We start from the raw sequence: 25,996 nt of genomic DNA, 5'->3' as shown, positions 1-25,996 counted from the left end.
CAACTGAATACACATTCTTCTCAAGTGCACATGTAACTTTCTCCAGAATAGACATACTGGGCCACAAATCAGGTCTCAACCAATACCAAAAGACTGGGATTGTCCCCTGCATATTTTCAGACCATAATGCTCTGAAACTTGAACACAATCACAAGAAGAAATTTGGAAGAAACTCAAACACGTGGAGGTTAAATACCATCCTGCCAAACTATGAAAGGGTCAACCAGGAAATTAGAAAAAATTAAAAAGATTCATGGAAAATAATAAAAATGAATATATAACCATTCAAAATGTTTGGGATACAGCAAAAGCAGTCCTAAGAGAGAAATAAATCACAATACAAGCATCCCTCAAAAAATTGTAAAACACTCAAATGCACAAGCTAACCTTGCACCTAAAGGAACTGGAGAAAGAACAGCAAATAAAACCTACACCAAGCAGAAGAAGAGAGATAATAAAGATTTGAGCAGAACTCAATGAAATAGAGACCAGAAGAACTATAGAACAGATCAACAAAACCAGGAGTTGGTTCTTTGAAAGAATTAATAAGATAGATAAACCATTAGCCAGCCTTATTAAAAAGAAAGGAGAAAAGACTCAAATTAATAAAATCATGAATGAAAAAGGAGAGATCACAGCCAATACCAAGGAAATACAAATGATTTTAAAAACGTATTATGAGCAGCTATACGCCAATAAATTAGGCAATCTAGAAGAAATGGACACATTTCTGGAAGACCACAAATTACCAAAACTGGAACAGGAAGAAATAGAAAACCTGAACAGGCCAATAACCAGTGAGAAAATTGAAGCAGTCATCCAAAACCTCCCAAGACACAAAAGTCCAGGGCCAGATAGCTTCCTAGAGGAATTCTATCAAACGTTTAAAGAAGAAACCATACCTATTCTACTAAAGCTGTTCTGAAAGATAGAAAGGGATGGAATATTTCCAAACTCGTTTTGAGGCCAGCATCACCTTAATTCCAAAACCAGACAAAGACCCCACCAAAAAGAATTATAGACCAATATCTCTGATGAACATGGATGCAAAAATTCTCAACAAGATACTATCCAATAGGATTCAACAGTACTTTAAGAGGATTATTCACCATGACCAAGTGGGATGTATCCCCGGGATGCAAGGCTGGTTCAACACTTGTAAAGCAATCAAGATGATAGATCATATCAACAAGAGAAAAATGAGAACCATATGATCCTCTCAATAGATGCAGAGAAAGCATTTGACAAAATACAGCATCCATTCCTGATCAAAACTCTTCAGAGTGTAGGGATAGAGGGAACATTCCTCAATATCTTAAAAGCCATCTACGAAAAGCCCACAGCAAATATTCAGAATGGGGAAACACTTAGAGCCTTTCCTCTAGATCAGGAACATGACAGGGATGTCCACTCTCACCCCTGCTATTCAACATAGTTCTAGAAGTCCTAGCCTCAGCAATCAGACAACAAAAAGACATTAAAGGCATTCAAATTGGCAAAGAAGAAGTCAAACTCTCCCTCCTCACAGATGACATGATACTGTACATAGAAAACCCAAAGACTCTACCCCAAGATTGCTAGAACTCATACAGCAATTTGGTAGCGTGGCAGGATACAAAATCAATGCCCAGAAATCAGTGGCATTTCTATATACTAAAAATGAGTCTGACGAAAGAGAAATTAAGGAGTCAATCCCATTTACAATTGCACCCAAAAGCATAAGATACCTAGGAATAAACCTAACCAAAGAGGTAGAGGATATATACCCTAAAAACTACAGAACACTTCTGAAGGAAATTGAGGAAGACACACAGAGATGGAAAAATATTCCATGCTCATGGATTGGCAGAATTAATATTGTGAAAATGTCAATGTTACCCAGGGCCATTTACATATTCAATGCAATCCCTATCAAAATACCATGGACTTTCTTCAGAGAGTTGGAACAAATCATCTTAAGATTTGTGTGGAATCAAAAAAGACCCCGAATAGCCAGGGGAATATTAAAAAAGAAAACCAGTGCCAGGGGCATCACAAGGTTGGATTTCAAGCTGTATTACAAAGCTGTGGTCATCAAGACACTGTGGCACTGGCACAAGAACAGACACATAGGTAAATGGAACAGAATAGAGAACCCAGAAATGGGCCCTCAACTCTATGGTCAACTAATATTTGACAAAGCAAGAAAGACTATTCACTTTCGGCAAAAGGACAGTCTCGTCAATAAATGGTGCTGGGAAAATTGGACAGCCACGTGCAGAAAAATGAAACTAGACCATTCTCTTATACCATACACAAAGATAAATTCAAAATGGATGAAAGATCTAAGTGTGAAACAAGAATCCATCAAAATCCTAGAGGAGAACACAGGCAACACTCTTTTTGAACTTGGCCACAGCAACTTCTTGCAAGATATATCTATGAAGACAACGGAAACAAAAGCAAAAATGGACTATTGGGACTTGATCAAGATAAAAAGCTTCTGCACAGCAAAAGAAACAGTCAACAAAACTAAAAGAAAAAACAACCTACAGAATGGGAGAAGATATTTGCAAATGACCTATCAGATAAAGGGCTAGTTTCCAAGATCTATAAAGAACTTATTAAACTCAACAGCAAAGAAACAAACAATCCAATCATGAAATGGGCAGAAGATGTGAACAGAAATTTCACCAAAGAAGACATACACATGGCCAACAAGCACATGAGAAAATGCTCTGCATCACTTTCTGTCAGGGAAATACAAATCAAAACTACCATGAGATCCCACCTCATACCAGTGAGAATGGCGAAAATTAACAAGACAGGAAACCACAAATATTGGAGAGGATGTGGAGAAAGGGGAACCCTCTTACACTTTTGGTGGGAATGTGAACTGGTGCAGCCACACTGGAAAACTGTGTGGAGGTTCCTCAAAGAGTTAAAAATAGACCTGCCCTACGACCCAGCAATTGCACTGCTGGGGATTTACCCCAAAGATACAGATGCAGTGAAACGCCAGGGACACCTGCACCCCGATGTTTCTAGCAGCAATGTCCACAATAGCCACACTGTGGAAGGAGCCTCGGTGTCCATCGAAAGATGAATGGATAAAGAAGATGTGGTCTGTGTATACAATGGAATATTCCTCAGCCATTAGAAATGACAAATACCCACCATTTGCTTCGATGTGGATGGAACTGGAGGGAATCATGTTGAGTGAAGTAAGTCAATCAGAAAAGGACAAACATTATATGGTTTCATTCTTTTGGGGACTATAAAAAATAGTGAAATGGAATAAAGGGGAAAGGAGAGAAAATGAGTGGGAAATATCAGAGAGGATGACAGAACATGAGAGACTCCTAATCTGGGAATCGAACAAGGGGTAGTGAAAGGGGAGGTAGGAGGCAGGGGGGAAGGTGTGCCTGGGTGATGGGCACTGGGGGGCACTTGACGGGATGAGCACTGGGTGTTATACTATATGTTGGCAACTCAAACTGCAGTAAAAAATATACAAAAAAATGCTGACCTCGATAAAACTTTTTTTAAAAAAGATTTATTTATTTATTTATGATAGACATAGAGAGAGAGAGAGAGAGGCAGAGACACAGGAGGAGGGAGAAGCAGGCTCCATGCCAGGAGCCCGACGTGGGACTCGATCCCGAGACTCCAGGATTGCGCCCTGGGCCAAAGGCAGGCGCTAAACCGCTGAGCCACCCAGGGATCCCCTCGATAAAACTTTTTAAATGTAGCACACATCTGACATACTATTCAAGGCAAGCATTCATAAGAAGACAAGAATTCATAAAGGTTATAGAAATTCAGGGGCACCTGGGTGGCTCAGTCAGTTAAGTATCTGGTTCTTGGTTTCAGCTCAGGTCATGATCTCAGGGTTGTGAGATTGAGCCCCACATTGGGCTCACACTCAGCATTGAGTCTGCTTGAATTTCTCTCTCTCCCTCCTCCTCTGCACCTTCCTCCTCCCCTCCCTTGCACTCATATGCCCTCTCTTTCTCTCTCTCTCTGAAATAAATTAATTTTAAAAATATTTATTTATTTATTTATTTATTTATTTATTAAAATCTTTAAATAAAAAGGATATGTAAATTCAGATTCAGCTAATTTTTATCAGTTTCCCATGTATCAGACAATATAATGATAGTAGTAATATTTTTTTAAAATTTTTATTTATTTTATGATAGTCACACAGAGAGAGAGAGATGCAGAGACACAGGCAGAGGGAGAAGCAGGCTCCATGCACCAGGAGCCCGATGTGGGATTCGATCCCGGGTCTCCAGGATCGCGCCCTGGGCCAAAGGCAGGCGCCAAACCGCTGCGCCACCCAGGGATCCCTGATAGTAGTAATATTAACAAACACACAGCACTGTTTCAACGCCTCACATGTATTAACTGATTGAACCCTCACAGCAATCATTTGAGGCAGGTATTATTGTTATCCTCGATTTCCAGATAAAGTCATTGAAACAGAGACAAGTTAAGAGACTTATAAAATGTGATAACAATAGTACTTATCTAATATGCTTGTTGAAATTATACATAAAGTATTTCAAACAGGTGTTAGGACTTAGTAACATTCAATAAATATAGATTATATCACCCTGCGTCTTTATTCAGATAAAATTTAATTTGGGGGTTAAGAAATACCTTAATGCTATTCATTTGTCCCACAACCATTTATTGAGCAGTTACTCTACATCAGGCTTTGTGTTAAACCCTGCATGGTAATGACAAGCAGATACTATACATAAGATATCTTAGAAGGCAGAAAGGAGAAGCCAAGCTTTTAGCAGTGATTACTTCTAGGAAGTGAAACTGAAGAGGAATGACTTCCAGGTTTTGACTTTATACACAGCTATACCCTGACAATTTTTTTAATATGCAAAAATTGATTTTGTAATTGAAAAAGCAATCAAGGGAACAGGATTTTTTTTGAAAAAAATACATGACTGCCTGAGATTGTGATCAATCACTCAGCTTCAGTCAATGTATTGAAACATACTGCAAGTCTACTCTGTGAAAGATGAAAAGTACAATCATTGAATTCTGTCCCCAAAGGTTTAGAATCTGCTTATGCAGATAAGATGCAAACAGGACCAAAGTTACCCCCAAAGACAAGACATTTGGTAAACACCAGATTGAACAAGTATAGCAGAAAATTGACACTTAAAGGTAGAGATAAATGGCCTTTAAAAAATGCAGTGCTGGGTGGAAATTAATGCAGTTTTAGAGGTAGATGATGAAGTACAAATAGAGGGAACTCAATTAAAGCAAAAAGGGGATCTAGGTTGGGAATCCACCCTCCATCACCTGAATGTGGAAATAAATTCAATATCATCCTGAATGAAATGAGCAGTTAGGGAAATGGTACTCTAACACTAGAATTTAATGTCCCTCTAACTCAAAAATGGAAATGCTGTCTTGAAAAGTCCTGAGTTTGGCTAAGAATTGAATTTCCATGCAGGTCACAGTCATAATTCTGGGATGAGTCAAAGTACGAGAATCACAGCTGTGGAGGTGCTGAGACCAAAGCCCCACTGCATCCATTCACCAGTACGTGGATGTAATGAATTTCTATCACACATCTTTAAATAAATAACTTAGATTTGCTGCCCCCCACTCCCATCATCCAGCCCTCCTCCTGAAATCTGATCATTATCAGTGGGCTTCTGGTCATCCTTGTGTCCCTTGTGGCCAGCAGGATGCCTGGCAGAGAGTTTGGAAATGTTTGCTGAGATGAATCAGTGACTCAAATCAATGGCTTATTTTCTAAGTTCTGTTCCCTTTGGCCTCACTGGAGCATGACATCAATACATTGACCTGACCTAGAAATTTTCTTTCCCATCATAGTTATATGACTCCCAATTCTTTCGCCACCCTGGCCCCCACCTGAGGCTGTTCCTTCATGGATATGTTTCCTGCCTCATCTGTCTCTCCTGCTCCCCACATGTGGCTCAGGCCTTCACTCTCTCCTTAATCCATACTTCAGGGTAGACAGGAAATGATAATAATGATATACACTATGATAAGGGTAATAATGGCCTCATGTGTATTAGAAACTTGGCTCCTTACCTTATTTAATCCCACGACACTCTGTGATGTAGGTATTATTACTCTATAACATGGATGAGGAAATGGAGGCTCAAAAATGAAATGACCCATGACTGGTGAGCTGCAGAACTGGGATTGGAGCCCAGGTCTCACTGTACTTAAGTTCAAAACAAACAAACAAACACACAAATACATATTTAAAATGAAAACTAGGGACACCTGGGTGACTTAGCGGCTTAATGTCTGTCTTTAGCTCAGGGCGTGATCCTGGGGTCCTGGGATCGAGTTCTGCATCGGGCTCCCCACAGGGAGCCTGCTTCTCCCTCTGCCTGAGTCTCTGCCTCTCTCTGTGTCTCTCGTGAATAAATGAATAAAATCTTTAAAAAAAAAAAAGAAAGAAAATCTGGTATTAAAAAAAAAAAAGTGAAAACTAAGTGGAAATGAAAATGTAGAAAGAAAAGCACTGTGCTGCTTCCAGGCTGCATGGTTGGTTCTAACCTCCTTTCATTGTGAGCTTCTCTGTTCTCCTTTCTGACACATTCTTGTCAGGGTCGCACCTCAACTTCAAACTCGCCTTGTCAGGGTCTCATCTCAACTTCGAACTCACCTGTCTACTCATTGTCCATCAGAGTCATGGAAGCTCAGACTCAGGAGCAACTTCTGACTTTTCCTCTACCCCTTTATTTATAGCACCTTGTCATCACTTACTCCTTCCCTCCAGGCCCTTGTCACCTCTCCTCTGAGGACCACCAGTCTCCTAACTGGTCTTTCCATCCCTCACCATCTTCCTTCTGGAATCCGTCCTGAAGTTCACCATGAGATTACGTTTCCTAAAATGAGGCTTTGCATGTGTCACTCCCAGTTAGAAGCCCTTCGTGTCTCTCTTCCAGAGATAAGGTCTAGACTTTTTAGCCTGATTTTCAAAGCCCTGAACCCTATGGTTCCACCTGGTATTTCAGCTTCATCTTCTACTTCACACCTGCAGGAACTCTCTGCCCAACAGAGTTGGTCTCTTCCACTGTTTAAGCCAGGCTGGCCTTAACTAGAATGAACCTATAATTTATCCCTCAGAAGAGAACCCATTTGAAAGTGAAAGGAAGGGCTATTGAGAATTGAGCCAACAGGCAAAAACTGGGATCATGCTGGATTAACTGGGATTTATGGTCACCATATTCTTAATGTTCCCATCCACATAGAGGCCACCCAGACCAGCTGCTGATGGAATGCTTCCAGAGTCCCTATCAGCCTTTGCTTCTCTAAATTTCCCAAGTCTGATACCTGGGGTCTCCATCTCGGACAAGCCCCTTCAGACTGCTGTCCTCAGGGTAGATTGCCTGCTTAGCTTTCAGGTCAGCATTCCTGTGACGGTCTCTCCCTCATCTACCATCTCCCAGGAACAAGGCCTGCCCCTCCTAACCCAGCCTCAGCCCTCAAGCTTTGAGAGCACTGCCACATGCCTCCTCTTGTCTCAGACACTTGCCCAAAAGCTACCCTTCCTTCCTTGCCCAGATTTTTCCCATCCTGGCCATCAGAATGACATTCTTCTGTGACCTTCTGTAGCCTCTCTTACTCCCACCATTTGCTTTGCACTGAGCCTAGCCCCATCAAGCAGCATTTGATCTTCTGGAGATTTGCTCGGTCTCTCTGACCAAAGCAACTGGCAACAAAGGACCACCACAGCTTAATCATCTCACTCCCAGCCTCCAACAGGTCAGGTGCTTGGCTGAAGATGATAATGATAGGAACCATCTGATCGATGAGGCCTAGGTCACACACAGTCTCTCCCATTTTCCCATTCTTCTGCCTCAACACCCCATGTGAGGAAAGGCAGATATTCTTACATGCTGATAACAGCAGCAAGAGAAATGCCCATCTTTATTTTTTTAAAGATTTTATTTATTTATTCATGAGAGACACAGAGAGAGAGGCAGAGACACAGGTATAGGTAGAAGCAGGTTCCCTGTGGGGAGCCCAGTGTGGGACTCTATCCCAGGACCCCAGGATCATAACCTGAGCCAAAGGCAGATGCTCAACCACTGGGCGATCCAGGTGCCCCAAGAAATGCCCATCTGTCATAAACACAGCCCACGACAGCTCCTTGGCAAACACAGCTTCTACTCTCATGCTTGCTGCTCTTCCACAAGTATCAAATCCCAAAAGTGCCAGCAAAACCCTTAGAGACACAAAAGTTATCTAGTACACAGGGTGATTATGCAATTAATTGGCAACACAGAAAACTGACTTCCTCACCACTGTCTAGTTTCCCGTGGGCCAAGGCAGGCCTCCTGCCCCAGCCACAGCCCCTGCTGCCCCTGCTACATCTACTCCCTGTCACCCACACCAGCCCTGGGCCTTCCCTGCTCCTTCCCTCACCCAGTTAACCAGACACCCTAACTCTTTTCCTGAATCTTATCCACTGGCCTTATTCCCAATGGCCTAATTTCCTTCTGACCCAACAGCCCCCAAAGTTTCTACCCATTTAACAACTGGTAAGGGGAAAAAAAAACAAAATAAACAGTATGACCTCATTTTTTAAACATTAACAAAATGTTTTAAATTAGATATTTTTATAAGTTTTTTTCAAGATTTTTATTTATTTAGAGAGTGTGTTGTGTGTACATGTGCATACACAAGCAAGAGGAAAGGCAGAAGGAGAGGGGGAGAGAGAAGCTCAAGCAGACTGTGCTGAGGGGCTCAATCTCGTGACTCTGAGGTCAGGACTTGAGCCAAAATCAAGAGTCAGCCGCTTAACCCACTGAGCCACCCAGGTGCCCCTTGAATTAGATATTTGTATGGGGGAAAGTCTGGCAGAAAAATACAACAAACTATTTAAAGTGATTTTTCTCATCTGTTTAATCCTTATCCTCAATGAAAGTATATTACTTGCATAATATATACCGATTTCATTTGTGGACTTCAATGAGGGCAGTTTTCATTCCCATGAGTGTGTAAAAACAAGCAAACTAGCCCATTCTATTCTCACCTGTGAAGAAGGTGCCACCTGTACTTTTCATTTTGTGGCTTTTTTCCTTTCACATCCTTAGCTAAGAATCAAAGTGTGCTGGAAAGTGTGAATTCTATGTGCAATATAATCATCACTCACTGTGAAAAGAGACATAACAAGACACTCTGAGAACAATGGGATAAGGAAGAGAGAATGGAGGGTTTGGAGCCAGAATATATAGGTTCCAGTCTTTCCCTTGTGTTACTTCCAGATTTGTGACCTTATAAGTACTGAATTCAGTTCATTGAATATCTACTGCTTGCCAGGCACCGTTTGGTAGATGAAGAATGAATGAGATCGTGCAAGTTTAAGGGGCCTTGTAGACAACCGGGAGGTGGCCTTAGGGACGTGCTGTCCTGCTCTCCAGGTGCCAAGGAGAATCACTGTCCTTCACTGAAGAAATCAGATGCCACTCCCACCCCTCCCACCTCTCACTGGGTCACACAACGTGGAGTTGCCCAAGTGGGAAGCCACTCAACTGATTGCAAGCTGCTGCCTGAAATTCCAAGCACTGCCCTGGCCACTTATTCCCTGGGCTTGCATTCCAGGCAACTGTTCCTTTTCTCTGGCAATGGTGTCTTCTTGCATACAGCTGGGCTCTTACTCCTGGTGGTCACTTGGACCACTCAACTGCAGATCCATACTGAGGAGGATGGCCACCTACATTTTTGAGGGGCCACTCACCGATCTTGCCTGGCAACAAGTGAATCTCCTGCGCCACACGTGAGTGATGCAGAAGCCAGGCCATCCCAAACAGCCTCTGCATTTGATGAAACCCTGCCCAGTCCTTTTCAGGGGACGCAGTATATAAAGCGATAATTATATTGACAGAGACTATCAGAAATATGCCTTGGGCTGAGGACCTAGAATGAGAAGATGCTAGCCTCAGCCATAAGTGATGTCTTCAAAGTTCAAATTCTAACAACTGGACCTGAGCACCGAGCACTTAGCTGAAAGTCATAGGAGAACCTGAGATCCGTGGGAGGCCCTTGTACCCCCTTGCCATGTTCAACCAGCCCCTCCTCACTGACAAGGCTGAGGAGTACTCACCCGCACACGTCTTCCCGTCCTCAGCCAGTGTGAAGCCGCTGTAACACTGGCAGACAAAGGAGCCGAGCACATTGACACAGAGCTGCTCACACCCATGGGCCTTGGCCGCACACAGATCCTGGACTGGGGCAGAGGGGCGCCATTAGAACACGACTCAAGGAGATGACCCTTGGCATGTGGCCAGGCCACAAGCACTTGTTAAACTCACTTTCAAAATCCCTTTCCACTGGAATTCTACCATCCAGAGACAATTGCTGTTAACATTTTGATGCCTTTCTATGTATAAATAAAAAGCATATCTTTAAAAGTTGGAATCATTCAACTCTATTAAATGCACTGAAGAATTTCAAGTTAACACCGGGTTTTGTCTTTTCCTCATATTCATGGAAATGCTCCGAAACACTTTGATGACTCCTGAGAACTGTAAGGTATCACAAGCAAGCCTTTGTACTCGTCTGCATCAGGTACCATTCCTGTTCTTTGAGAATGAAAAGGCTTTGCAACCCCAGTCTCACCAGTGTACCTGGGATAGTCTGGCACAGCTTTTGACATTTTGCAGAGGGGGAAGCTGAGAGAGAGCACAGTGAAAAGACCTGCTATTCACCCCTACCGCCAAAATGGCAGGTCCCAATTCTGCATCTGTCCTTTGGGACATCCTTCTCATTCCATTTGTCTACCACAACCATTTTTAGAAATCCTCTTTGAGCTCCATTTCTTCACGCCAGTAGCAAATGAGGAAAATGTGAAGCCAAAGAGGTATTAAAGATTACTAGGGAGATATGGAGTTATTACCAGGCCCATTTGAGTCAAATATTTATGATGTTCTGAGCCCTGGCTCTTCACACAAATGCAATGTAAGAATGTGCTCACAGGAATGCACTTACTGCAAGGAAACTAAAAATATATCAGAGAGCGAAAAGGTTAAACACATTTTCAATCCATCACTGACTCTGTCTCTTCTTTGCAAGAAAACAGGCTGACATGATGTGATTTCTCAGAAAGGAAAATTGCTTGGTTTTGTAACTAGCTCTTCCAGTGATTTTACCATTAAAGTTGAAGAAAACCAAAGGGCATTCATTAAAGGGATCAAATATGTTAAAAGAGTTTTCTCTGGTTAAAAGTTATTCACTATGATGAAAACTCAATTAACTAGAAAGCTTGATTGATCCCCGAGTCTAATGCCTACACTTTAATGTAATCTCCAGTATCATTGTTTTATTGTTTATTATGCTTTTAGATAAATATAAAATATTAAATTGATAAGAAGATAAAAGCTGATTCATTCATCACTTCTGTCAAATGCACTATATCATTTTTAAAAATAAAATCTGCATCATTACATTAAAAAATGTTAATGTCCAAGATTGTACAAACAGGGACTCTGGCTTTCATGTACTAAAAGAAGTATTTTCATTCCCAAATTGATAAAGTAGATGAAGAAAATTATAGATGCAAGTTCTATCTCTTACCAGTATATTTATAGCTTAGATTTTCAATTGGGAACTCCAATAGAGATTTCCAGTGGATTCAGATAGAAAAAAGACACCAAGAACCTCACATAAAAATCATAGTGAATAATTAATGACGAAACCTACTGTTCATTACAAGCCTACGCCAGAGATCTAAGAAAAATCTGAATCATAGGATACTCTTCATCTGTTCAGTAAATGAAGTACCTCCTTTGTTTCAGGCATTGGGGGATACAGCAGTGAACCAAACAGACGAAGTGCCTCCTGCTGTCACCCAGCTGTATTCTAGGAGTTAGTAAAGAGAAGTTCTAGAAAGATCATTTCTGATTGAAAGAATAGCAAATGCAAAGGTCCTGAGGTAGAACAAACTAGCCCCATGGTCAAGAGTAGATTGGAAAAAGCTGGCAGGTAAGAGAATGGAGAAAGAGAAAAGCACTCTGGGCTGAGGGAGCAGTGTGAGTAAATGTGCAGAAATGAGGAAAACGGGACAGGCATGATAGCTGAATTCCGCACTGGGAATTCCAAGGGAAGTAGCAGGAGGGAAGGACAGCTGACACTAGATGATAGAGCGCCGGAAGGCAGGCTGAGAAATCAATCCTGTTCAGCAGGCGAACTGGACCAGTCAGGGTAAAATCCATCAAGAGGGAGAGAGAGGATTCCACCTGAGCTGACCTTTAAAAGGTGGGATCTGGCGGTTCCTTTAGAAACCTAAAGGGCTTCTAGCTGTTAAATAAAAATTAGTGCTTTGTTTGGGAATAGTGGCAAGTTTTTTTGAATTCCATGCTGAAGGAGCTTTGATTTGCTTGCACATTGATGGAAAAATCAACCTCCTGGTACAAGGATCTTCAATTGTTCTTCAGAGCCAGAGCCTGCCGCCTCCCCTGCAAGCTACCTCACATCCCTGCACTTCTCCCCTTGGCATCTCTCACCATGTTAAGTGCATAGGCGTTTATGCAGGCATGTATTTACTGTGTCTCCCTTGCTCCACTCCCTGCTCCCTGATGGGGAGGAGGAAGAGCCTGCATAAAGCCTCGTGGCTGGAGGTCACCACAGGACACTGGAACAATCTACAGCCCTGAACCCTAAGGCCATCTCTGGAGGTGGGGGGGCAAGGGCTTCATCACCTGGGTCTGCCTCCCTTCTCTGCTCTGGCTGCTGCTTTACCTCCATTGGGGGCCAGCAGGAAGCCTATCTAATGCTGGTTAGAAAGGCGTGGTGGGAGTACAGGGGATTTTTATTCTTACTTAGAATGATCTGCCTTCAAATTTTCTTTTTTTTTTTTTTAAAGATTTTATTTATTTATGAGAGACACAGAGAAAGAGAGAAAGAGAGACACAGGCAGAGGGAGAAACAGCCTTCAAGCAGGGAGCCTGATGTGGGACTCCATGCCAGAGTCCTGGAATCATGCCCTAAGCCAAAGGCAGACGCTCAGCCACTGAGCCACCCAGGGGTCCATGCTTTCAAATTTTCTGACACGAGTTTAGAACGTGAGCTTTTGTAATAATAGAAAACCCTCCAACAGGTTACAAAGGAATCCCTTTGAAAGCAGCATTTTGAAAGCAATGAACCAAGACCTTGAGGCAGTCATCTTTTTCTCCACAATACTTCTCCCAAAGGGGTAGGTAGAGAGGCAATGCTTATTTCTCTCAAGCAAAGGCTGGGAGACCCTCAGGACAGCCTGTGAACAACTGCAAGTGCTGGCTGACAAGCAGCAGTGCCCAACCCTGGCTACCGGTTAGCACCACCAGATGCTCAGGGCACCCCTTCCATGAGCGAGACTGACTGGGGCTGGGTGCAGGCAGCGAGGTCTGCTGAGGCTCTGGAGACAGTTGCAGCGTGCAGCCAGGCTGGGGGTCGTTGGGTTGGGTAGAGGCCTCACAGTCAGCGGAGGGGAAGGTGCCTAGACCCAGGAGTCAGCCTCCCCCTCTATGTCCACGGACTGCCGGGCTCAGTTTCCTCTTTTAAATCTCATAATTAGCACGGTCCTCGATTCCCTCTCCACATGGCGGACAGAACTGCAGACACGGTGCGAGGGTGCATGCAGAGTGTGGTGGAACAGGAGGCTTATCCTCGCATCCCAGAAGACAGGCCCCACAAGCAGCAAGTTTGCCAGTTGGCTTTGTGTGGGCGGTACTTTCATACTGTTTTTATAATATTGGAGATTTATGGCCACTAGGATCTGCATGGTCCTAAGGGAAACCGTTGAGGGATTAGCTTAATCAAACAAAGACAAAGGAATAAATACGGACTGGGTCCTGACAAAACAATGTTGTTTTTCTGTCAGTAGTCACTTCCATTTGAAACAAATACAAATCTTTGGATGACTCCTTCTGCTTTTGAAAAACAACGCTTCTTTTTCTCACAGCCTGGGAGGGTAATACAACTATGGGGGAGGGGAGAAGCAGGGAGTTCCGAGTCCCCATTGTCCTTCCAAGCCTTCCGTGCTTGGTGGCTGCCCTCCTCCGCCACTCCCCTCACCCCACCCACTCCCATTCGTGGCTCATGATTTCAGTCAAATGTCACCTCTTCCAGGAAGACCTCTCCAGGCTGGCTAGGCTTAGAGGCTCCTTCCTCTGGGCTCCACTCCAGCACTTATACATTTATCCAGTGGTATTGGAAAGACCTGATCATGTCTGTCTGCCCCACTGGAATGTGACCTAATCTTACTCACAGATTTCCCAGAGCCTGGCATCCTGTCCGAGCGCATTAGCTGGTGCTCCATTAAGTGTTCCTCTGCCCATACTCCGTGTCTCCCAATACGGATGTCCCTACAGGCCTAAAAATCCTCTCCTCCATCAAAATGGGACCCTGGCAAGAAGAGTGTGGTGAGAACAAAATTCTTCCTGCACCTCTGTACCTGTCCTTGTCCCCAGCCAGAAGTGGTCCAGTACAAGAAGAGGACTCAGAGTCCAGTAACATCTGAGAGCCAGCCCCCGGCTGCAGACCCCGGTATTGTGGTGGCAGCTAAGGAACTGGCTGTTTTGCTGTCTGCTACATCCTTGGTACCTAGTACAGTGCCTGGCACATTGTAGGTGCTCAATAAGTACTTAGCAAGAGAGGTGCCTGGGGGGCTCAGCGGTCCAGTGTCTGCCTTCCTGCCAGGGCGTGACCCCAGGGTCCTGGGATGGAGTCTTGCATCTGGCTTCCTGCAGGGAGCCTGCTTCTCCCTCTGCCTGTGTCTCTGCCTCTCTCTGTGTGTCTCTCATGAATAAATAAATAAAATATTTTTTAAAAAAGTACTTAGCAATGAGAGAATGAATCCATGTCCATGCTATATAAACATGGAGTTGTTAGGCATTTCTCTCTCATCAATCTTATCTATTCTGAGAGGGACGAGATGAGTCTTGATGTTCCTCAGGATGCTGGTATAATACCACGTGTTTCATGTGGTAGGTGCGGAGTGGACATGACTACCACCAACCCTGAGTACTCAGGTGGCTCTTACCTGACCACTCCCTGGTCAAGTTTCCCCTCACCGTCTTCCTTACCACAACCATAGTTTAACACTTCATTTACCCAGTCACCCCATCTGAGGAGGCCACTTGATGGGATGAGCACTGGGTGTTATACTATATGTTGGCAAATCGAACTCCAATTTAAAAATATACAAAATAAATAAATGTATAAAAAATAACCCAAGAAAATTAAAAAAAAAAAAAGAAGCAAAAAAAAAAAAAAAAAAACCCCTTCATTTACAACAATTATTGAAGGTTTCTTTTCCCTACCATAGGAGGGCAGAGCTTGTTTTGCTCAGCACTCCAGCTCAAATACCCATCATGATGTCTGGCGTATGGTCAATTTTTAAAAATATATTGAAATGACCAAATTCACTCATTCATCCACTTGTCAAAGTACTGGGAAAATAACAGTGAATAAAACAGATTTTTAAAAAGCTATCAATTGGTCTCTGTCCCCCTGGAGCTGATATTCAAGTGGGGAGCCAATGTTGTATGGGGCCACACGACAGACCCTGCACACCTCTCCCCTACTCTGCATTCAGCAAGGCCAGGTGGGCAGCCTGAAATTGGCCATGTTGGCAGTATTTACAGCACAGGAATCAACAATCCTCACAAGTTAGGGCTTCTCCCCCCTGGAGATGGGTTGTGAACCATTTACAAGCACACCACTGACGGGGCCCAGACAAAACAAACATGTAAAGCTATATGTTATATCAGACCTTTTAAGTGCTGCAAGACGAAATTATCAGGAAGAGTGAGTTGGGTATGTGGAAGGAACTTCTGTTTTCTATAATGTGGTCAGAAGGTAGGCTCACAAAATAGATTCTTTTATACAAAGACTCAAGGGAGGTAACAGGAAAAGTAAGGAGAAGGGAATTGACCTTGGAGAAGGAGACAAAGAGCAGTTATGTTTGTTTAGATGGAGGGCAGCTCTGGTGGCTTAGTGGTTTAGCACCACCTTCAGCCCAGGGTGTGACCATGGAGACCTGAGATCAAGTCCCACGTCGGGCTCCCAGCATGGAGCCTGCTTCTCTCTGTGTCTCTCTCTGTATCTTTAATAAATAAAAAGTATTTTTTAGAAAAAAGTGAGACAATCAGGGTGAAAAGAAGATTGTCTTTGGAGCCAGACCTGACTTCAGCTAAATGATTTGCATAACTTCACACGATTTCCTGCCTTTTTTTTTTTCCTTTTTAAAGATTTTGTTTATTTTTTCCTGAGAGACACAGAGAAGCAGAGACACAGGTAGACTCCCGCGGGGAGCCCAATGTGGGGTTCGATCTCAGGACCCCAAGATCAGGCTACGAGCTGAAGGCAGATGCTCAGCCGCTGAGCCACCCAGGCATCCTGATTCATGTAAGTAATTTCTGTGAGATCCAAATTTCCTAAAAGTTAAATAATTAAGTGGAGGGAACACTGTGGAGCTAGTTGAGATAATGAGATGAGTAAAGCCCCTGACAGACAGTAGGCACCCAGCAAATGCTGGCCTCCTTCTTCCTTAGACTGGGGTCAAGAAAGGTCTCGGAGGTAGCAGCCCAGTGAAGCATGGCGGAGAGGCAGACCTCAACCAGATCCTTGCCTACGTCACAATTACAATATAGTGTCACATTATGGATGCCTGCAAGACCCCTACGTAGACACAGATTCAGATTTCTTTAAAGAGCATCAACATATCCTTGACAAAGTTTTGCGTTGTAAATTCTCTGCTGAATTGATCTGATAGAGCCAGGTAGACTATTTGGAATTTTACAACAAAAGATCTCACCAAACTCAAGCAACGTCTTGCCAGAAGGCAATCATTAGCACAGAGCTGACAACAGAATTTACCTGTTTTTAGTTCCTCATGAATTATAGGGACAGACATTAGCTGCAGCTGCTGAGTCTTCCCAGATGAAATAAATCAGTGAAGGTTTGCTAATTCAAAGCCCCAAAGTTGTGCTCAAAGCCCCTAGTGTTTGCCCCTAGGCTCGCATGCATCCTAGATTTAAGTGCTTGCCTTCATCTGTGATCTCGAAACCCTGGCACTGTGCCTCAGCTGGAGAACTTGGAAAACCTCCATCTGGTTATGCTGGACGAGGAGCATGGGATAAAGGCTGTGGCTGACACCATGCCAGGCCAAATCAAATTTTACTGGCTTTTCAAAGTTTTAGACAAGCCATGCTGCATGCTGTTCACACAAATGACAGTTTAATCCCTGCTTTGGAGTTAAGGCAAAAACATATTTAAAGACACGCTCCACTTTTTAAATGACCACTTCTTAAATGGCTCCTTTTTATTTAGCCTGAGATGTAGAAATCACAAATTATCTATCCCAGTGAGAGCAAAGAGAGATGTTTTATTAGGGCTGTTATTTCACTCAAGTGGGAAACAATAGGGTTTCCGCTTGCACCAGTCTGAAAGCCCTTCTAGAGTGAACCTAAACCTGCGTTTTGGGGACCATCCCCCTTCTTTCATGGTGCCTGAAAGCACTAATCTTATTATGACAGCTCCAGTTGGGATTTAAAGACTTTTAACAGTAAATGTGAGTCATTAGCCTTGCGCTTCTAATGCTAGAGGAAACAAAACAAACCCAATGTCCCTGAGAAAAACAAACCTGTCCTTTCAGGCAAACCCCAGCTGTGCCTAGAATCCTTCTCTCCCCAACTATTGAATTCTTTTTTCAATCAGTTCTCCTAATCACTCACAAGATTTTTGTTCTCTTTTGAGAAGGGAAAAGAAAAGGGGAAGATTTCCAATCCCCCATCCTGGAAAGCCTTAAAAACATAAGTAAATCTGACCAAATGAGGTTGATCAAAATAAACATGCACAAATTGTGCCCTATTCTTGTAGAGCACTTTGCAATTTCCAAATGCCATTACATCATCACATTCTTAATATAAACTCCTTACTGAGTGGAGTCTCTTAGGGAGAGATCTAGTTTAAAATGCCTAGGTCAGTGGTTTTCAAACTCCAGCTTACATAGAATCCCCTGGAGAGCTTGTTAAAACATACATTCCTAGGTCCCACCGCAAAGTGTCTGATTGGGAGCATGAGGGTCCAGCCTGGAGTTTGCATCTCTAACCAGTTTCCCTGCAAAGCTGAGGCTGCTGTGTGGGGGCATTACTTGGAGAACCACTTGTCTAGGTGCTTGTGAAAATAGGAAAGCAGAGAAGAAGCTATAGGAGCCTCAAACTCACTTTCCCCTGATGTGTGGTGATTCTCTCACAGCACCGTGTCTCCACTAATACACAGTCAGGTCAGTTCTCCCATGAGAATGCCACTCAGCCAGATTTTTCTTTCCTTTTTTCTTCTTCTCCTCCTTCTCCTTCCCCTCCTCCCCCTCCTCCTCCTCCTCCTGCTCCTCCTCCTTCTTTTTTAAACCCTGTAGCCTGGCCCAACCAGAGGGTGAGCAGGCTGCAAGTAACCATCTCCAAGTTCCTGGGTCCCGCAGCCAGGGTGGAGAGGGAGCTCGTACCCACATTTCCTCTGCTCAGCAGCCTCTGCTTCTGCTCACATCAGCGGTCCCAGCAGCACCAGGGGCTGTGCTGCTTATCCAGAAGCTGAAGGCTGGCTGTTCATGGAGGCAGCCTGCTTCTTCTTCCATTCTTATTCCTGCTCCCACTCTGGGCAGCCCAAAGTTCTGACCCGGAGCTTTCCTTTCCATACTCTCTTTCTCCCTCCAAGATTTTATCCATTTTCAGGGTCAATTACTAGCACCAGTACATCCAGCCAGGGATTTGCCTTGAACTTAATGCCTTCATCTTCAGCTGCATCCAACCACTTGTGTGGGCTCCTTCTCAGACTCACTAGTTTTCCCTCAAAACCAGGTTTCCTCTCTGAAGTTATCCATCATTTTAAATTCTGCTACCATTCTCCACCTCCCATTCCCCCACCTCATGTCATAAACTTCTCCCTGGCATTGGAATTATTGCTGTGGTCTCCTAATTAATTCTGTGGGCATAAGAAAGCATGCACTGAGCTCACTGGGCTGATTAGAATTTTAAAATGATTGCATCTTTCATCTTCTGTTCCGTACGTGTGGAACAGAAGGGAAACCAAGATCTGAGGGTTTCCGGGGTCTCAGACATGTAAGAGAAACACTCATGTTTCTCCTACCAGCCCGTAAAAGTACCTAGAGGGAACCAGGAAGTGTTGGATGAATGAATGAATGAATGAATGAATGAGTGAATGGATGGATGGCTGATACTTCTCCACCCACTCTCTACCAATTTGAATCCCATGTATCACTGCTTAAGTCAATTTACTAAAATGCAGTTTTATATTGACACCTGTGTTCAGCCCCTCTACCCACCAAAGACTGCTGCTGGGACTCACCTTGAGAATAAAATCACTCCATAATTTGTTTGCATTCCTTCTCTCAGCCCCTACTAATGCCCCGAACAAACTGTTCCAGATAGGCAGTCTGGTCTAGTTAGCACCCTCAAAGACAAGCTCTGCATGTCTCTTCGCCTTGTTAGGAAACCCCCTCCTCCACAACACCTTCCCTGATTGATCCATGACTCTTTCTCCAATCTCTTGCAACCTTTTGTCTCAGCACCACTTACTTCCCAAAACCACTTTGTTCTGACTTTCTAAATAGATTACCTTTATTAAATTGTAAATGGCATATAATACAATGCCCACATTTAAAGTATGCAATTTGATAAATTTGACATATCAACATATCATCACCATGATCGAGATAAAGAACATATCCATAACCCCCAAACCCTCAAAGTTTCCTCATCCCCCTTGGGAAGCCCTCAGCCTACTCCCTTGCCACTGCCCACCCCCAACCCCCAGGCAACCACTAATCTGCTCTCTGTCACATAGATTAGTTGTCAACTTTTAAAATTTTCTATAAATGGAATCATACAGTATGCACTCTTTTTTGTTTGGCTTCTTTCATCCAACATGGTTATTTTGAAATTCATCTAGCTTGCTGCTTATATCAAGAGTTTATTCTCAAAAAAAAAAAAAAAAAAGCCCATTCTCGTCATTGCCTAATACTATTACACTGTATGCATATATCACAATTTGTTATCCATTTACCTATTGATGGACGTTTCAGTTGTTTCCAGTTCAGGACTCTTACAAATAAAGCTGCTGTAAACATTTGTGTTCAAATCTTTGTTTGGACATAGGGGGCACGTGGGTGGCTCAGTCTGTTAAGCATCAGACTCTTGGTTTCAGCTCAGGTCACGATCTCAGGGTCCTGAGATAGGACTCCACCTTGGGATCCATGCTCGGAATGGACTCTGCCTGAGATTCTCACTCTCTCTGCTCCTCCCCCTGCTTGTATGCTCTCTCTCTCTCTCTCAAATAAGTAAATAAATACGATCTTTAAAAAAATCTTTGTTTAGACATAAATTTTACTTTATTTGGGATAAATACCTAAAAATTGAATGGCTGGGTCATAAGGTAGGTACATATTTAGCTTTGTAGAAACTGCTAAACTGTTTTCCAAAGACGGTGAACCATTTTATGTTCCTGCCAGGAATGATGACAGTTCCCATTGCCAACTTTGACAACATGATTATGGTCAATATTTAAAAATTCATCCAATCTAGTAGAAGAATGGTGGTATCTCTTTGTGGTTTTAATTTGTATTTCTCTAGTGACTAATAATATTGAACATCTCTTCACAGCCTTCTTTGCCATCCATATATCTTCTCTAGCTTAGTGTCTGTTCAAATCTTTTGCCCATTTTGACTGGATTATTTATTTTCCTATTATTGAGTTCTAAGAATTCTTTCTATATTCTAAGATCCTTTGCTGGATATATGTTTTTTAAGTATTTTATCCCAATCTACGGTTCACCTTTTCATTTTGGTAGTAGTTTATTTTGAAGAACAAATATTTTTATTTTTATTTTTTGAAGATTTTATTTATTTTAGAGAGAGAGAGCATGAGCAGAAGGAGAGGGATAGGGATAAGCAGACTCTGCGCTGAGCATGGAGCCCATGCAAGGGCTCGATCCCATGAATCTGAGCAGAAATCAAGACTCCAGTTGTTCAACTGATTAAGCCACTCAGGCACCCACAGATGTTTTAATTTTGATGAAGTTCAATTTATTGAGTTTTTTCTTTTGTGTTTTATATCATATTTTAAAAACCCTTGCCAAACCCAGGGTCATCAAAAAATTTTTCCTATGTTTTCACATAGACATTTAATTGTCTCCTCTCTTATATTTAGATTTAATATTAGCTTTGAATTAATTTTTGTATATAGTATGAAGTGAAGGTCAAGATCCATTTTTTTTGCACATGGCAATCCAATTGTTGTAGCGCCATTTGGTGACATTATTCTTTCCTCATGAATTGCTTTGGCATTTCTCTCAATCAGTTCACTATATGTGTATGGGTCTATTCCTGGACTATATTTGGGTCCATTGATGTCCACCAATACATACTGTTTTGATTGCTATTACTTTGTAATTAGTCTTAAAATCAGATAATCTAACCCCTCCAGCTTTGTTTTATTTTATCAGAGTTTTCGTTGATCTAGTCATTGGCAGATTCCATATTTGCAAACTCACCTACTTTCTAAAATTTACTTGTAACTCAAATCAGTATTTGCAGTATTTCCATGGCCATTCATGGATGTGCACAGAATTGTGAAAAATTTGAGCTACCCGATGCACACATGTCCCAGTTAAGGTTAAAAAAGGCAATGCTTTGCCTTCTTGTTTTAGCTCTCATATTACAAACAAGCAGCCTTTTAGTGTTCTGTTTAGTGCCATGTTTTTTGCCTTTTGTGCTTTTTGTTGGGTGATTTCACTGTTTAAAATGGCCCTCAAGAGTAGTGCTGGAGTGCTGTCCAGTGTTTCTAAATGCAACAAGGCTGTGACGTGCCTTGTGAAGAAAAGATGTAATTAGATGATCTTCATTCGGGCATGAGTAATAGTGCTGGCAGCTGTGAGTTTAATTTTTTTTAAGATTTTATTTATTTATTATGAGAAAAAGAGGCAGAGGCACAGGCAGAGGGAGAAGCAGGCTCCATACAGGGAGCCCGACATGGGACTCGTTCCTGGGCTCTAGGATCCCACCCTGGGCCAAAGGTGGCACTAAACCGCTGAACCACTGGGGCTGCCCTGTGAGTTCAATTTTAACCAATCAACAATATATACTCAATAAGGTTTCCTTAAATAGAAACGCACATAAGACAAGGTTATATACTCAGCGAGGCTCACAAGAATCTAACCCTGTATTTCTTCTAGGAAAAATGATCTAGTAATTAATTGCTAGTTTAATGTTCACAGAGGCTTACAGCCATCATGGCTAATGGAATTGACTGCATTTGACTATTGTAGGTTTTTTTTTTGCGTTTATATATATATTTTGGAATCAGATTGTCAGTTTCTACCTAAAAATGTCTGCTAGGATTTTTATAAGGATTGCTTTGAATCTATAGATCAATTTGGAAAGAATTGACATCTTAGCCAGGTTAGGCCTTCCATTCCATCAAATAGTATACCTCTCCATTTATTTGGGTCTTCTTTAACTCATTGCAGAAATTTTTTGTCTTTTTCACAATTTGGTCACTTTATCGCTACTTACATATTTCCAATGCCATTCTAAATGGTATTTCAATTTCATTTCTTTTTCTTTCTTTCTTTCTTTCTTTCTTTCTTTCTTTCTTTCTTTCTTTCTTTCTTTCTTTCTTTCTTTCTAAGTAGGTTCTTCACCCAGCATGGAGCCCAATGCAGAGCTTTGACTCACATCCCTGAGATCAAGACCTGAGCAGCTGAGATCAAGAGAGTCAGAAGCTTAAACAACAACAAAAAAGAGTCAGATGCTTAACCAACTGAGCCACCCAGGCAGTCCTGGTTTTTTAATTTCTGATTTTTGTTGCCAGTATATAAAAATCCAATCAAATAATTTTGTATATTGATTTTGTATCTTACAACTAAGGCTAATGAGTAGTAAGATTAATTAGTCACTTATTAATTTTAGTAGCTTTTTTAAGATTCCACCAGCTCCACATGAGCAATCACAGAGTCTGTGAATAAGGACAATTTTACTTTTTCTTTCCAATCTGTATTACTTTCTAATTTCTTTTTATTTTATTATTTTATCAGTTGGAACCTCCAGTACAATGCTGAGCAGAAGTGGTAAGAATGAACATACTGTCTTGTTCCTTCTCTTAGGAGGAAAACATTTACTTTTCACTCTTGAGTATGATGTTAATGGTAGGTTTTTTTGTAGATACCCTTTATCATGTTGAGAAATTTCCCTTTTATTGCTAGTTTGCTGAGAGTTTTTATCATGAATGAATGGTGGGTATTGTTGAGTACCTTTTCTGCATCTACTAAAATTATATATTTTTTCATTTTTTAATTTGTTTATATGGTGAATTATGTTAAAACGAACTTACATTCTTGGGATAAACCTCATTTGGTTTTGATTATAGACTATAAATATGGATTCTATTTGCTAAGTTTTCAAGAATCTTTGCATCTAAATTCATGAGGGATGTTGGTTATAATTTTCTTTTCTCTCTTTAACAATATGACTTTTTTCTGGATCATGCCCCTTCATTAAACTCTGAAATATAAGCTACTAAATCATTTGTGTAGCTTGGAAAAAATAATGTCAGGAACATATCTGAAGAATGAAAGCAATAAAATGCATTTGGTATGGTTCTTGAGAGAGAGAAAAAATGAGAAAGCTGGATAAGAAAGTTTACATTTTTTGCCATGTGAAATTTTTTAAATGTTGTGTTTTCAATATTTTTCCAGATAGATTAAATATTCAAAAAGGAAAAATTCCTTATGTAAAAACATAAAGAAGGAAAAGGAAAGAAGATAAAGTTCTTTCTTATTAGTGGGAAAGGAATTCAAGGAGAAGGGAATGGTCGGGGAAAACAAATATGTGAAGACAGGCTTACTTCATGAGGGTGTTTCCCATTTCCATTGTTGTTTTTACATGGGGAGAGAGAAGGATATAAACTTCTATTGATTGAGCCCAATGGGCTAGGCACTATGATAACACTTTTGCATATATGTCATATAGTGGTATTGGGTGGGGAAGACTTTTTAGAGGACAGAAGAATCCACCATGTTGACTTCCAGTACATTCCAAAATGCTCATATGGGCAGGACTTGGAGGGTAATATTTATTTAATATGGTTGATCTAGTCTTTGAATGGAAGAGCACATTTTAAGACACTGACCAACTAGTGTCCAGAAGAGCATTATTTGGACAGTGAAGAGACCCCAAACCCACTTACTTAAAGATGTGTCTATGCTTCCCTGGAAAAAGAGAAAATTAATGAGGGATGGGGAGATAATGCTCTTCAATAATCAAAGGTTTTTCTCTATTTGGAAAAGAAAATATACTTTCTGGTATATAGCTTTAGCTGGTAGAAATAGTATCAAAGGTGAGGATCATAGAAAGCAGGATTTCAGCTTGGTCCACGCTATCTGGAAGTTGAATGGAGGTGTTTTGCAACAACGTCATGTACCAGGTGGAGAATGGACAAACAACATCATCCATCTTGGACACCAGGAGGGAATAGGATTCTTGGGTTTTATGGGGAAGGGAGTAAAAGTCTGACAGCCAAGGTCCATTTCCACTTGAAGAATCTCTGAATTAGCTGTGTCTGCCTCTTCCCTCCAAACAGATAGGAACCAATACAAAATGGTGGATATGGGTGTGGGTGTGTATGTGTGTATGCCTGCGTGCCTGCATATGCACACACACACACACACACACATCAGAGCTAGGAATTTTTAAAAAAAAAAGAGCTAGGAATTTGGAGTCATACATATTAACAAGATTTGGATTCTGGTTTGATCATAGTACTAGCCATATGACCTTGAGTACGTGGTCTGACCTTTTTTGGAAGATACCTTATTTTTCCTTATCTGTAAAACAAGAATGATAAAACCCACTTTAAGAGCTCATTTTCAGAATTAAATGAAATAACACATATAAAGCACTAGGAGAGCTCCTAATACATAGTGAACACTTCATCAGTGAATTGACTCTAGCTAGGCTTGACCTTGTGTACAGCACACTGAGCTGTTGTTCATGGGCTGCAATCACTCTGGTGCAATCACTGATTGCATGGTTGCAGTTATATTGGTTGTTTATTTTACTTTATTTTTTATTTTATTTTTTAAAAATATTTTAAAGATTTTATTTATTTATTCCTGAGAGACAGAGACAGAGAGGTAGAGACACAGGCAGAGGGAGAAGCAGGCTTCATGCAGGGAGCCTGACGTGGGACTCAATCCCAGATCTCCAGGATCAGGCCCTGGGCTAAAGGCGGCGCTAAACTGCTGAGCCACCCAGGCTGCCCTGGTTGTTTATCTTAATTACTCCCATGCAAGCATGTGAGCTCCAAGAAGCATGAACACTGCTGTTTTATTCACTCTTTTATTTCCAGTAGTGTGCATGGTGCAGGCACATTTTATATGCTCAAAGATGGAAAGAGCAGTGTCTCACTCCTCTCCAGGGCCACTGAGTCTCTCTCGATGTTGGCAGACACAGGTCTCCGCAAGCAGCTCATAAACAGAGGTCGAGGAATGGCCCAGCCTTCCCTTGGCACAACCTTTTAACCATCTACTAGACTGAAACCACAGGCTAACCAGGACGTATTGATAGGATAGATGATGTTAATTTGTCACCAGCTTTCCTATCCTGTGGGTGAGGAAGTTGAGTCAAGGAGTTTAAATCAGCAGATGGGGAAGAGACAGGCACAGCAGTAATGTAGGGATTGAAATTGAAGTCTGGCCCACACACAAGTGTAGACATGCAAACCAAAGAGTTAATCACCTTTGTCTGAGAGAGAGAGAGAGAGAGAGGGAGAGAGAGAGAGAAATGCTCCCCATGACTACCAAATTCAGCTAACTCCGGTGCTAACAGCACAGGTGATCTGTTTCCGGGTGACTGGAGGTTTGGGTGAGACAGGACGGCAGAGCCCTGGCTCTAGCCCCCTCCTTCCTCCCTTAACTGGAAGCTCTTCCCTCTCCCCCTAAAAAAGA

At 42.0% G+C, this 25,996-nt stretch overlaps 1 protein-coding gene across 7 annotated transcripts in view; it reads right to left on the bottom strand.

Annotated features, from left to right (window-relative positions):
• Positions 1–25,996, bottom strand: part of MATN2 (matrilin 2) — a 146,264-nt gene that overhangs the window by 61,869 nt on the left and 58,399 nt on the right. For 6 of the 7 annotated variants that reach the window (XM_025450144.3, XM_035717338.2, XM_049093278.1 and 3 more), the window contains one exon: positions 10,103–10,225. The exons of the other annotated variant lie outside the window; for it this stretch is intronic. In XM_025450144.3, coding sequence (XP_025305929.2) covers positions 10,103–10,225 — 123 coding nt within the window. The remainder of the gene's footprint in view (positions 1–10,102; positions 10,226–25,996) is intronic. 7 annotated transcript variants of the gene reach the window in all.

The sequence above is a fragment of the Canis lupus genome, chromosome 13 (assembly GCF_003254725.2).
Source record: "Canis lupus dingo isolate Sandy chromosome 13, ASM325472v2, whole genome shotgun sequence".
NCBI classification, from domain to species: domain Eukaryota; kingdom Metazoa; phylum Chordata; class Mammalia; order Carnivora; family Canidae; genus Canis; species Canis lupus.
Note: the sequence above shows the minus strand (reverse complement) of the source record. Positions and strands in the feature narration are given on the sequence as shown.